Source organism: Schistocerca nitens, chromosome 1 (assembly GCF_023898315.1).
Source record: "Schistocerca nitens isolate TAMUIC-IGC-003100 chromosome 1, iqSchNite1.1, whole genome shotgun sequence".
NCBI classification, from domain to species: Eukaryota; Metazoa; Arthropoda; class Insecta; order Orthoptera; family Acrididae; genus Schistocerca; species Schistocerca nitens.
The window spans coordinates 621,459,554-621,474,298 of NC_064614.1; the positions used below are offsets into that span (position 1 = coordinate 621,459,554).

Sequence of the window (14,745 nt, forward strand, 5' to 3'; positions counted from 1 at the left end):
AGTTTGTGGAGCACAATTCTTCATTAATGGCATTGAACTGTTCAGCCAGGATTGGTTTGACTGTCCCTACTCTCATATGTTTAGGGATGAGTTGTGGCTACTCATGATAATTAGTGATCCAAAGTTCTTGACCACCTGCAATGCTTATGATTATTACTAGTACATAATTTTTTTGTGAGCCTTGAGTAGCTTTCTGCAATTGACACAAGCTTCACAGTTTAACTGAGCATCTAGATTGATAACTGAAACTCTTCTCATTGATGACAGCAGATAACAATGTCTTCAATGGCAGATCAAGTTTTGTTATGCGTCCTTGTTGGAATAGATGTGTCAGTCTGATCTTCCACAGTCTATGACTGCTTTTGACACCTGCAAGAAGTCTCATCCAAGAAAAACATGAATACTTTCTGTTAAGATGACAAATTCTAAGGGCTGTGTTCTGTCACTGATATTTGTTCTTCCAGCACATATTCTGTTGTTTGTTAATATGTTCCATTTGTTGCCTTCAAGACAATCACTTTCAAATTGTGGAACATAGACCTCTATAGCTGGTGATGGAAAGCATTCATCATTTCAGAAAGAATAGTCAACACTCGGACAGGTTGGCCCTGATGATGACATTGATGAGATTCCCTAACAGCTTGGTAAATCGTCCATGGAGGATTTTCATCTTTGGTGGCCTCACCTCCATAGATGGTCACCTTGCTTAGTTTTCCTGAATTTGGCAACTAGGTAAATAGTTGGTACCTCCGCATGGCTATGGAAAACTGCTGAAGCATGTTGCGGGATGACCTCATCCTGGGTATGGCAATGGGCTTCATCCCACAGGTCAACATTATCATCTGGAGTTGACTAGTATGACTAGGACTGCTGTGACTGTTGTCATCTGTAGCATAACCATCATGGAACACTCATTTTCTTTCTGTGCAGTAGTGTACAATGTGCAGTGTCCAATGTGCCCAAAGTGTCATGGCTGCTGTTGCTTGAGTATTCAGACTGACATTTCTGGCTGCCATAAACTACTGTATCTATCCTCTTCGTACCTACTGTATGAGAGAGGTGAGATCACAGTGGTCTCCCACAGCTGTCATAGGTACCACATTTGAGATTCATCTGACACTTTTTATTTTGCATTTCCTCGATGGGCTGGCACCACTAGAATTCCTCCGTCATTGTGACATTCCTTACCAGAAGAGTCTGATGCATGTCTTGTAGAATTCCTTTCACCAAGTGTTAGATTTTGTCAGCTATTGTCAAGACTGGAATCACAAGATAGCATATGGCCAAACAAATCTTTATGTAAGTCTGTGTCATTTCCCTATGATGTTTGTTACAGTCTTTCAGTTGTTTTTCCACTAGACGGACTTGCTGCTGATTGTCATCAAATGTTTTATTCAGTTCGGCCTGGAATTTGTCCCAGATATCAAGCTCCTCTTCATTGTTCTCAGTCCCCTGATGGGCTCTCTCATCCATTTGTCAAACGCATCAAGCTTTCCCACCTCTTGCATTCAGCAACTCAGTTGAATCCTTTCAGCCACTTTGTCTGGTTCTGACCAGCATTTACAGAAAGCAGTGATGGATTTTTGATGAGCATTGCCTAATTGAAGGCATGATGATGTAAATGTTTTCAAGTACATGTCATTTCCACCAAACCATGTCATGTCATAACAACAATCAAATCCAAATCTGGAGGCAGGGTTCTCAATGAAGTGCAACATTTAGCACTGAAAGAACATTTATTAATAACACTGATATAAAGACAGAACAGGACTGCCTCCTGGGTAGAGAATACTACAATATTTACAAATATTGAACATTCCAGAATATGGAAACATTACAAATGTTGAGCTCTTCTCTCTCTTTCGACTAATAAAATTTGTGAAACTTCCTGGCAGATTAAAACTGTGCACCAGACCAGGACTTGAACACAAGACCTTTGCCTTTTATGGGCAAGTACTCTGCCTACTGAGCTACCCAAGCATGACTCATTACCCATCCTCAGACCTTTACTTCTGCCAATGACTCTTCAGTGCCATATCAGTGCACACACCACTGCAGAGTGAAAAATCTTTCTGAATAAAACGTGTGATAAAAGTTGTGCTCAAAATAGTGGAGACTCATGTAAATGTGGAACTTAAAAGAAATTTTGGCTCGAACACATGTCTAAGGCATAGTTACACATTACTGCTGTTATCACCCTTTGGCCAACATGGTAGTAGGATCATTAGATTTGTTCTGAGTTTCCTAGCAATGGATGAGAATTATAAAATACAGCAATGTTTGTAAGTAAAATTAATAAAAGAGGATAGTTATGTAATTGAAGATGACAAGTATTTATGATTGAAACTGAGTAATATTTATTTTATTAAATAGAATAGCATTCACTTGTGAATGGTGGAATGACAATAACAGAAAAAGAATAAAAACAGTTTTGATGTGAGCTTTTTGTCAACAAGGTTCATATATGGTAAAACTAGCTGGACATCAAAACTGAATGCAGCAAATTTCCATACCAAGCATCCATCACATATGGACACAAAATTTCAAAGTCTGAAAACACCATAACTTTATGAAAATTGGAATTAATGTTCATTAAATGATTCTGTTGTCATTGAAAAGTGCTAATAAAACAGTCCAATAATATATATTTAGTTTCTCATTTGTGCTACTAGCTCACGAGAAATTAATTTAAAGAAATATTATTTCACTGCAGCACATTGCATCACACTGAAAAACACTACATACAATACTTCAGCTTGCTTCAAAGTCTAATATGCATCAAAAATTATAGTTTCCACAGACTATGTATAGCAAATACCTGTGAATAATGAATTAAGGTAATATATCAAGGAAAATAATCGATGTTTGAAAACTTCCTGGCAGATTAAAACTGTGTGCCAGACTGGGTCTCAAATCCAGGACCTTTGCCTTCCATGGGCAAGTGCTCTACCAAACGACCTACCCAGGCATGACTCACAATCCTTTCTCACAGCTTTACTTCCACCAGTACCTCATCTCCTACCTTCCAAACTTACAGAAGTTCTCTTGTGAAACTTGCAGGACTAGCACTTCCAGAAGCGAAGATACTGTGGAGACATGGCTTAGCCACAGCCTGGGGGGGGATTGTTTCCAGAATGAATTTTTCACTCTGCAGCAGAAGGTGCACTGATTTACATCTTCCTGGCAGATTAAATCTGTATGCTGGACTAGGACTTGAACATGGGACCTTTGCCTTTCATGGACAAGTGCCCTACCAATTGAGCTACCCAAGTGTGCTCTGCAACAGGAAATTAATAACTTAGTGGAACAACTACTTCTTTGACGGGCAAACGTACAAACAGATGAGGGGCATGGCTGTGGGAGCAAGGATGGCTCCTTCCTTTGCCAACCTTTTCATGGGTCACTTCAATGGGGACTTTCCTAGACACCACAAGCCTTCATCATCTCACTTGGTTTAGATACATTGATGACACCTGTGACATAAGGACTCATGGTGAGTCCATATTCATTGAATCTCTAAACACACTCCCCCAATTTAATTTCACGTGGTCCTTTGAATTGAACTGAATTGAATTTTATTTGATCCTGTAAGATTACATTGTGTACAGTAAATGTATGTGTAATATAGGACTTGTAAAAGTATTAACATTCATTATCACTTATTTTTCTACACCTTTAGCTGACATTTTTACATAATTGATAATGAATAACAATACATACAAATTTAATGGCATAAGTATTCTACAACACTGTAAAACTCTTTTTCAATGAGATAGTCTTTAAGTTTCTTTGGAAAGTCATTGTCAAGTACACTATCTTGCAGGTTTTTAGGCAGACTTCTTACAAGGGAACCTCCCCATCGCACCCCCCTCAGATTTAGTTATAAGTTGGCACAGTGGATAGGCCTTGAAAAACTGAAGGCAGAACAATTGAGAAAACAGGAAGAAGTTGTGTGGAACTATGAAAAAAATAAGCAAAATATACAAACTGAGTAGTCCATAACGAAGATAAGCAACTTCATGGATAGCTATACGTCAGGAGCGCCGTGGTCCTGTGGTTAGCCTGAGCAGCTGCGGAACGAGAGGTCCTTGGTTCAAGTCTACCCTCGAGTGAAAAATTTAATTTTTGGGAGTGATTATCACATCCACAAGAAAACCTAAATCGGGCAAGGTAGAAGAATGTTTTTACCCATTCGCCAAGTGTACAAGTTAGGTGGGTCGACAACATATTCCTGTCATGTGACACACATGCTGTCACCACTCTCATACAGAATATATCAGACGTGTTGTCCTGTGGAGGAATCGGTTGACCTGTCACCTTGCGATCAAATGTTTTCGGTTCCCATTGGAGAGGCACGTCCTTTCGTCTACTAATCGCACAGTTTTGTGGTGCGGTCGCAAAGCACAGACACCAAACTTATAACAATGAACAGAGACGTCAATGAACGAACGGACAGATCCTAACTTAGCAAAAATAAAGAAAGTAAAATTTTCACTCGAGGGAAGACTTGAACCAAGCACCTCTCGCTCCGCAGCTGCTCACGGTAACCACGGGACCACGGCATACCTGAGCTTATGTTGTCCTTGATGTTGCCTATCTTGCCCATGGACTACTCAGTTTGTATATTTTGCTTATTTTTTTCATAGTTCCACACAACTTCTTCCTGTTTTCTCAATTGATCTGTGTTCAGTTTTTCAAGGCCTATCCACTGTGCCAACTTATAACTAAATCTGAGGGGGGTGCGATGGGGAGGTTCCCTTGTTAGTAGTCTGATACACTAGCATTTGTAATCCAGTCCTCACTACCTTTTGTGATGTACATTATTGTTTTGTATATATACAACGATGAAAAAGTTAAGATACCTAACTTCTTGAAACAGTTACTGCATGTTTCAGAGGTCTTTCTTCTTAAAATGGTCCTAATTGCTTTTTTTTGTAATGTGAACACTCGTTTTGTCTCTTGTTTGTTTGATTTTCCCCACACAGTCACTCCATACTGTAAGTATGGTTCAAAAAGTCCATGATACACTGTACACAGAAGGTTCTTGTCTGAATAATGTGATAGCTGCATCATTAAGAACATGACAGAGCTCAGTTTCTTACAGCCATTATTAATATGTTTTTTTTCCATTTCAGTTCATTATCCACAAGAATACCTAAGAATCTAGCAGATTTTACTTCTTCCAGCCTTGTTCCAGCAACCTCTTAATCCATGTCTACAGCCTTCTCCTTTTTTAAACACTGCATACATAGTCTTTTTTAGATTTATAACCAGTTCATTTTCCAACAGCCATTGAGCTGTGACATTTGCAGATATGTATGCTCTTCTCTCAATCTGTTCCATATTTTGGTCACTATTTAGTATTGTCATGTCATCAGCATACAATATTTTCTTTTCTTCCTCCTCAACACCTATATCATTAACAAAATCCTGTTCCAAATCTCATGCCACTTTCCTTGATGTTGACCTTATCCTCACTGAGGGTAAGTTACACACTTTTGTGTGCATTAGACCAACAGACAAAAAATAACTCTTAAATTTTGGCAGTTGCCATCCTTTTCATGTCAGATGTTCCATTCCATACAGCCTTGGCATTCAAGGCAAACACTTTTGTTCAGGTGTAGACTCTTTACAGCAATACACTACCGTTCTCATCTCCGCCTTCACTGGACATAATTACTTGGTGAATAGTTTTTCTGTCTAGACAATTGCATTAAATTATTAATATTGATGTGACTTGTGTAGTTTTTGGCATACAAAAACATTCTAAACTGTGATGGACTCATCTCACAAATGTGCTCAATCTGTTCACTGTAGGATTAATGTAATGTTACTGGATCATGATCATGTGACAGTGAATATCCAAGATTTTTTTGTGGACATATTTTATTTCTTGCCATGATACCCCTTTCATTCTGTGCATGCAGATGTGACATATTTCAGCATCAGGGAAATCCATTGCATGTTCAGTGTCTCTCACACCATGCCTTTTACTTGGTAGCCATGAGCTGTACTTAAGCACTGCCCCTCAGGCTGCACTATCTCCACCCTTTCTGATAGCCACGCACATCTAAAATTGAGCATGGCTGTGTGCATCTTCAGCATTCACTGAATTACACAAACATGAGAAATTTCAAGGCCCTTCTAGAAACAATCAACACTAAATAACAAAAATTTGTGGGTGATCAGATTTGAACTGGCAATCTGCAGCATGCCAGCCAATGATGCCAGTTGCTGCTCCGCACTGACTGCATGCAGCACGGCACATGACAGTATAATTTATATCCTCTTTTACAACTTGTTACCTCATTTAGTCTCTCTTTCCCTCATAATTTTCTTCTGATCTCAGCTTTATTCTTCATTCACCTCTTTTATTTGGTGTTTCCCATGATTTATCTTTTTTTCACCCTCATTTCACTACCTGTTACAAAGTTACTTCTACACTGGTTAATCAACTATCTGTTCTTCAGCAGGAGTGTAATAACTTCCCAATAATTCAAATTGCATCTGTCAACTCTATTGTTTCACTTCTGTCACAATGTGTGTTATGCGTCTTTAATACAGCCCTTAACTTAGTTGAATTCTTCTTTGCAAAGACAATTCTTCAACTTTGTACATACTTATTTGTTTCCTTTTTGCTCAGCTGTGATTTAAGAAGGAGTATTTTCCCTTTGTGTCTGACTTACTTGAATAATTTTACAATGCGTAGTTCAGATTGTTATTTTATAATGTATTTAATATACATTTTAGGTTAATATCTAAATACTGTATTCGCTTCATTTTAAACGTATTTTGACTTTTAAATATTTCGATAATGATGAATGACAGGAAAAGTTGCAAATATTACTGTATTAAACTACCTGAAGCTAGTGAATATCATTCATTTTAAAAATAATTTAAGGGGTATTAAGATAGGTTATTAACAAATAGCTAGTTCATGAATGACTTCCAACTTCCCCCATCCTCTCTCTCTCTCTCTCTGTGCTTTTTAATGAATAACAACATTTACATTGTTGTTAAAGAAATGATGATAAAACAAATTTTCATACTTTTTACTTGTGACTGAATAGCTGGTTTAGTGATAAGGATAATATCATATCCAATGTCTGTATAGAAAAATAGGTTTCTTAAAGAATGTAAAACTAGAGTTTTTGTAGATTGTAAAATCATGTAAGCAATAAGGGATAATGCAGCATTTTAGTGCAGTGAAATAACAGGTTAGTAGAATCAGATGAAAAGACTTGAGGAACATGAAGAAAGAACATATGAGTACTGTTTTTTGGCTCCAGCATTGTTGAGGTACTGTAACATCCCCTTCTCTTTTTAAATATCTAGACCACTTTCAAAGGATGCTACACCAAGAGGATTTGTAGTAGTTATCACTTGGTGAGTCAGGACTCATCGACTGGTTAAGAACAGAAGTTAGGTGATACAATTAGAATTGAAATTTTCTTCATCACACAGTTTCATATTGACAGGCCACAAAAGAACTATTTAAGACAACTTTCTTACAAATATTATATTAGATATGCTACAGAGAGAGATCCAACTATTAAATCGAGTGGGTGTCAGGGTGAGACAACAGTTAACTAAAAGACCTGAATAGCAGTCAGAACCGAAACCAGTACAGAACTGCTGCTGGCACACAGTGCTAATTGCTATGCTTATATACCTGCATTGTTGATGCAACCAGATACCTTCTATGTTGTTGATACTAATAAATATGCTCTCCTGTGCTGTGTTACTGTGGAGTTTATACTACATATTTGACAACACCTGTGGCAAAAGTTGTGTCATATCTCCATAAAACCCTATGGTGCTGCGCTTCCTGATGCATGGCCCAGTCAGTTCATCATCATCTGAAAGGTGAATGGTGGACTGTAATGAGATCACAGAATCTTTGAGCAGAAGAAGAATGTTGTTACTGACCACACAGCTATCCTCTTATATATTAGCAACTGATACTAAGTCCTGCCCACTCTTGAGAGCACATTGGAGGCAGCACAGATGCCTAGCATGTTGAGCCTTTGCCCAATTTTCCTGCAGAATCTTGGCAAGTGCAAACAACTAGTATGTTAATCATTGGAAGCTCCTATATGGGTAATGGAGTCCATCAGATTGGGAAGAAAGGCCAGTATGCCGGATGGTCTCATCTGTGCTGCTAGCAGCTACTAATGCTCTGGATATAATCAGCTGCCACCAATAGCTGATATCAGCCAAAATAATTATTACCACCTGTGTACAGAGTCCATCTGCAGTTCCTGTAGATAGCTGGATGAATTAGTGACGACAGATGGCCTCACATCCATGATGAATATGTAACTTGTGATTAGCAGTGTTTTACTCATTACCAATCATAGTCTTCTGATTTGGAGCCAAGCGGAGGATTTATATTAGAGTATTAGAAAATTCTGTGATGAACTTTGCTGCAGATTTCTTAATCTTTTGCATGAGTAGAGAATTTTGGGGCCCTCCTCAATAAGCCAGACATGTACTACACAGAGGAAACAGCTAATTGGGTAGCACAGGGGTATTATTTAGTTTAGACGAACCTTTCCAAATGCTCAATGATGAATTATGCACTGTAATTGAATAAGGGATAGGTCAGTTATGTTAATCACAGAGAGTATTTGTCCTATGAGATGAGAATGAGAAAATTTTAATAAGATATTGGTAGATTTTAATTAGATGCAAGTAAGATCCCAGAAGCACTTTTGTTAGTTTCATGGCAAATTGCAAAATGGAGGGTGTTCTTGGAGGAATTTACAGACATGACAGGAATGGTCATTTGAAGTGAAACAGTACAGTAATCATGGGTTCTAAAATGCCTACCTTAAAAGCTATGAGCACTTCTTCATATTCAGTACTGTGAAACAAACCTCTTCTGCTGCAAGCTTCTTGCTTTCATGTTTTGGGAGGAGGTAGTATGGACCAAAACAAGAAAAAAATTCTCTTATGAACATGGCTCTGAAATGCATTCCTTAAGAGCTGTGAGTAAAAGAGATGTGTTTCATAGTAAAGAAGATGAACAAGTGCTCATAGATCTCATAGCACTTAAGATATACACTTTGAGGCCATGTTAACTGGTCATTTTTCTTGTTTTGGACCATAATACCACCTCTCAAAAAACAAAAAGCAAAGAGCTTGCAGTAAAAGAGGTTTGCTCCATAGTATCAAAGATGATGAAGAGTTAATAGCTCTTGAGGTATGTGATTTAGAGCCCATGTTTACTAGACTTTTTACTTCAAATAATCATTCCTGCCATATCCCTAAATATTGGCAATTTCTCTTGGGACATCCACTATGGGTCAGTATACGAACATGTTTGTCTTCCACCAAACTGATGTTGAATTGATACATCTATATGTGTGGCATGGTAAGATGCAAATTTGGATTGTGACAGAGGTTTACTGTTACAATAGTAAGTAAGACAGTATATTACTTCCTCCAACATATATCTTGCAAAATGATGATGACACAACAATCAGTGAAATGTTGGCTCATATAGAAGCTTACTGTCAGCTATCCTTCCCATAAACCATTTACAACTGTGGCAGGAAAGGGGGTAACTCATAATAATACCAGAAGTACATTCCTCCACACAATAGATGGCGGCTTGCAGAGCATAGACATAGGTGTTGAAAGAGTGACAGACTGTGATGTGTGCTACCCAATCATCATTACAGAAGAATTATTGGTTCCTATGCTGTGACATCCAGGACATCAGTGACTAACATTCATTTGAAAGACTGAGCAGTTTCCCTTGCACCTCTATCAAATTTGTGCAGGCACTTCTGTATCTAGTTATTTTCCCATTGCAGTGCTTGCAGATTTATACAATATGCATAAATATTCAGTGGTGTTATTGTGTAACAGACTTTCAAGACCATAGAGATGAATCCTTGTCACTATCATCATATGGAACACTTCACTGCCTAGTTTATTACTAAAATAAATCTTCAGCTGCAGTAAGAAATTTTTCTCTAATGTGCTTAGTATGTTTATAGTATTTGTGTTGCACACATGTGATGATCGTTTAATTTTTTAATGTAAACAATAAACCTAAATCTATCAATGACTGTGTTGAATGCCAACTGAAAACATAAGAGAATATTTGTAGACAGTCACTTTTAATCATAAAAAAGTATGATGTTTTTTCAGAATATGTCCACTTTATCATCAGATACAATAAATTAAAGTGAATCCAGTTTGGAACTTGTTCTTGGGCACAGTTTCATGGAAAATCTGAATAATGATAATATATGTTGTTTGGCAAAGCCTTTTTGAATTACATTCTCAAGTTCACACTTGATTATGTATACATAAATACCCTACATCTTGAAACGGTAAAAATGTGTGTCTGTTTACAGATATCCTATGTTTTTGATCGATCCTGTCAGTGAGGGCTGGGTGAACAAGAAGCTTTTTCTGTTGCTCATATTTCAATTTTCAGTACCTGATTTCCCACTGTTGTTAGAAACAGCATCTCTTTATTTGACTGCACAGACTGGTAGTTCATGCAACATGAGTATGAGTTCAACATCCGAGAAGAGCCTGTCCACAACTAACACAACCACAGCAAGCTCCAGGAGTGATGATGATGCATACAGCAGTGGAGGAGGCAGCAACCAGCAACAAGAGGAATCAGAAGACAAAAATGATGGAGACTTAGCTGATCAAGGTGAGAAAATTATGAGTTCTGTACTTTTCAGTCTTTTCTTCTTTGCATTCTCTTTTAGATAAAAATAAAAAAAACAAAAAATGGATTGTGAAAAACAATGTCATTTGTCTGGAATTAATTTCCACTCTGCAGCAGAGTGTGCTCTGATTTGAAAATTCCTGCCAGATCAAAACTGTGTACCAGACTGGGACTTGAAGCTTAACTTTTGCCTTTCATGGGCAGTTGGTCTACTGTTTGAACTATGCAAACTATCGAAGGTCCCAAGTTCAAGCCCTGGTTTGGCATAAAGTTTTGATTTGTCACAAAGTTTAAAATCAGTGTGTCCCTCACTGCAGAGTGCAAGTTCATTCTCGAAACAATCCACTAGGCCGCAGCTAAACCATTTCTCCATAATATCCTTTCTTCCAGGATGCTAGTCCTAGAAGGTATGAGGGAGTACTTCAGTGAAGTTTTGAAGGTAGGGAAGAATTACTGGCAGAAGTAAGGCCGTGAGGGCAGGCTGTGAGTTGTGTTTTTGTGTTTGAGTTGCTCAGTCAGTAGAGCACTTGGCTAGGAAAGGCAAATATCCCAATTTGGAGTCCTTGTGTGGTACACAGCCTTGATCCAGCAGAAAATTTAAACCAGCACACACTCTGCTATAGAGTGAAAATTCATTCCAGGCCGTGGCTAAAGCCACTTATTTGCAGTAACGTTTCTTCCAAGAGTGTTGGTCCCATAAGGTGTGTGGGAAAACAAAGTTTTGAAGGTAGAAGAAGAAGGGGTACTGGGGCAAGTAAGACTGTGAGGGTGGGTCATGATACATGTTTGGATAGTTCAGTCAGTAGTGCACTAGCCCATGAAAGGCACAGGTCTCAGGACTGAGTCCTAGTCCGGCACACCATTTCTATTTGCCAGAAAGTTTCATTTTCTTTTATGTTTAAAATTAATGGTTACTTTGAACATTAAAATAGTATGTTCTGCAGATCACATGAAACTACAGAGTTCTTGGTATAACATTTATTTTGTTACATTAATGATTATATTGTCTACTCGTGGAGTTAGCAGTAATAAAACTGTTCTCACCAAATAAACCTTTCTCTGACTCTGGAAATTGCTATTGGTTAGCCCATCTCATTTTCTTGGTTTGCCCTTCTCATTTTCTTAATCCATCTGTTTTAACACATCTTAAACCATAAAAAAGGCATTGTTGCTATTTGCTGTATCATACTTTTGATTTTACTTATGTCCACCCTCAACTGTTTATAGTGCACTGAGGGAAACACTATGACAGGAGAACAAGGGGAACACTGAAACACTGATAATGATTAGTGACAAGCATACATAAATTTACTGATGAATACTCAACTTTGCACAAATCAGCTCAGGCAGCAGATCCTGAAGTTCAACTACTATTCCAGAAGCTAAGGCTGGATCGTAAACAGGTCTTGTCTCACTAGAATATTCTCTGAAGACAGGCTAGTGTGGATGAGCTAGAAGCAGATGATGTGACACAAAGTACACAAGTAGAAGGTGGTCTTCTTGATAGTTGAACTGACTTGGAACTGCTCTCTCTGCTGTGACACTGACGCATATCACTCCTCAGGTGGTGCCACTGCTGTGACATCTTAGTGCAGCAATCGCTGCACTATGTGCCAACCCTGGAGTGGGTTGTTGACCTATCAATGCCTTTGGTGCTGTCTGGTGGTGTGTGCTGTGCTTACAACATCACACTCTTCCCCTCCAAATCTACTGGCTAGTGTCGCATGGGGTTGCGGTGCAAACCGACAGTGAGGGGGAGGTCTGGGTGCAGGCACAGCAGATGGGACAAGAACCAGGACTGAAGTGGGTGCCAGGCTCCTGTCCATGCCTTGGCATTTGCCCTGAGCCCATATGGGAATTTCTGGCAAACTGTAGGGATGGCACACCTCTACATCCAGGGCCAGAGTCTCGAACTCTGGAGGGCCCCACCTCAGAGAGGAGGGCAGCAGGGTGCAGAGGTGTTGCCCATGGTGACACGGGCTGGTGTGATGATGGTATCAGGGATGAGGGCACATCCACCTCCATGGGAAGTTCCTTGGGCTGAGATGCCATTTGGTCCATGGCAAGTGGCCATGACCCTGGCTCCTGGCTGTGTGCTGAATCTGTAAAATGAAGATAGGGCGAAGCTCATTCCAGTGTCTTTTGAGCAGCAACCCTGTAGAGGAAAAAACATAGAACATGTCGTGTCCAAGGACACGAGGAACAGTCCCCTGTTGCCATTGCTGTCCAGGCCAGAAGTTCCTGAGGAGTACTGTATCCTGAATCTGAAAATGGGAATCTTTGTACTGACTGGTACTCCTTGTTAGTGGGTGCAGCAGATGAAGCAGGGTGTGATGCTGGTGGCTATGCTGGAGTTCAGTCAGGGAAGGTCCATCTCAAGGCATCATGTGGTAGATGGACAGGAAAAAATGCAAGGCCTGTTTCCATGAGTGAATTCCACGGAATTCACCCATCTGCACCTTGAATGTTCACACAAAATGTTCAACTTCACCATTAGATTGAGGGTGGAATGGTGCTGTGGTCACATGTTCAATACCGCTGGTTGTGCAAAATTGTTCAAATTCCTGTGAGGTGAACTGCAGCCCATTATCAGACACTAATACTTCTGGCAAGCCCTCAATGCAAAAAATTGGAGTAGGTTATCAGACAGTCCTGGCCGTTATTGTAGAGTTCATCAGAACCACAAAGGGAAAACGACTGAAGGCATTCACTACAATAAGGCGTTGTGTGTTCCAGAGAGGCCAAACAAAATCAATGTGGATGTGTTTCTGTTGACTGCTGGGGCATGGCCACTCAGAAAATCCTTGAGGTGGAGCTGCCTGTTGCTTCATGCAAGTGGTGGAGCATGACGTCATGACTTCAATCTGGGCATCCATACCTAGACAAAAACAATGGTGTCAAGAAGCTGCTTTGTCCTCACAATAAACCTGTGTCCCTGATGTAACAACCTGAAAAAATCCTGCTGATGGGTGTGTGGGATGATGACCCGGGCTTGGTCATTCTCAGTGTGTAACAATAAAACACCAAACTGTACTGACAAGATTTTACGGTGAGCAAAGTATTGATGTACTTCCATCTGAACAATGTCTTTAACTCTCCTTGGCCATCCTGTAAGCAAGTAATTCACCACAATGCTTAAATCTACATCTGCAGCTGTCTCTTTGCTATGTGATAAAAGTCTATGGGAATGAACTGATCATCCTTGTTGACTAGTAACGTTCACAACAAATCAGCATTCAAAAGTTGAGCCATAGGGCACTGCAAGATTTCATAGTTGTAGTGTGACAGCAATAAAGCCCTACTGCAATTTCTGCACCATGTGTAGTAGAACAGGCTTGGTTGGGTAGAAAAGTGAAGTGAGTGGCTTATGATCCATGACCAAGTAGAACTTCCATCCATGGAAGTAATGATGAAACTTGGTTACACCATAAATGATCGCCAATGCTTTTTCAGTCTGACTGTAATTTGCCTTATTCTTAGTAAGAAGTTTGGGGGCAAAAGCTACTGGATGATCTATTGATCTGATACAGTGCTACAGAATGGTGCCTAGACAACTAGAAGAAGCATCAACCACTAACACTACGGGTTTAACTGGATCAAAATGTATGAGACACACATTACTAAGTAGCACTGTTTCAATTGATCAAAAGTCAGCTGATATTCCTTGGTCCATGTAAATGGGACACTCTTACACCACAACTTGTGCACTTGAGGCCTGTTGACGACAGTTCTTGACAAAGTCACTCAAGATTGGCTAAATGTTGTTCTACAGAATGTCCAGACACGACAATGTCCACCAGGTAATTTAGGCAAGTAGGTACCTTGGCAGTCACTTGTTATTAAAAGTGTTGAAAAATCACTGGTGCTGAGGCACTAATAAAGGGCAGGCATTTAAATTCAAATAGCCTGAGATGAGTGTTAATAACCAAAAATTTCTTTGAGTAATCATCCAAAGGCGACTTAAGGTAAGTGTTTGCCAAGTATATCTTGGAAACGTAATGACCCTGACCTAATCTGTCCATCATTTCCTCTGAGTGGGGCAAAGG

General features: G+C 39.4%; 1 protein-coding gene across 2 annotated transcripts in view; it reads left to right on the plus strand.

The window, feature by feature from the left end:
- LOC126257468 (calcium-independent protein kinase C) overlaps positions 1-14,745 on the plus strand; it is a 243,931-nt gene that overhangs the window by 110,723 nt on the left and 118,463 nt on the right. For both annotated transcript variants that reach the window (XM_049955566.1, XM_049955567.1), the window contains exon 8: positions 10,507-10,681. In XM_049955566.1, the coding sequence (XP_049811523.1) occupies positions 10,507-10,681 (175 nt within the window). The remainder of the gene's footprint in view (positions 1-10,506; positions 10,682-14,745) is intronic.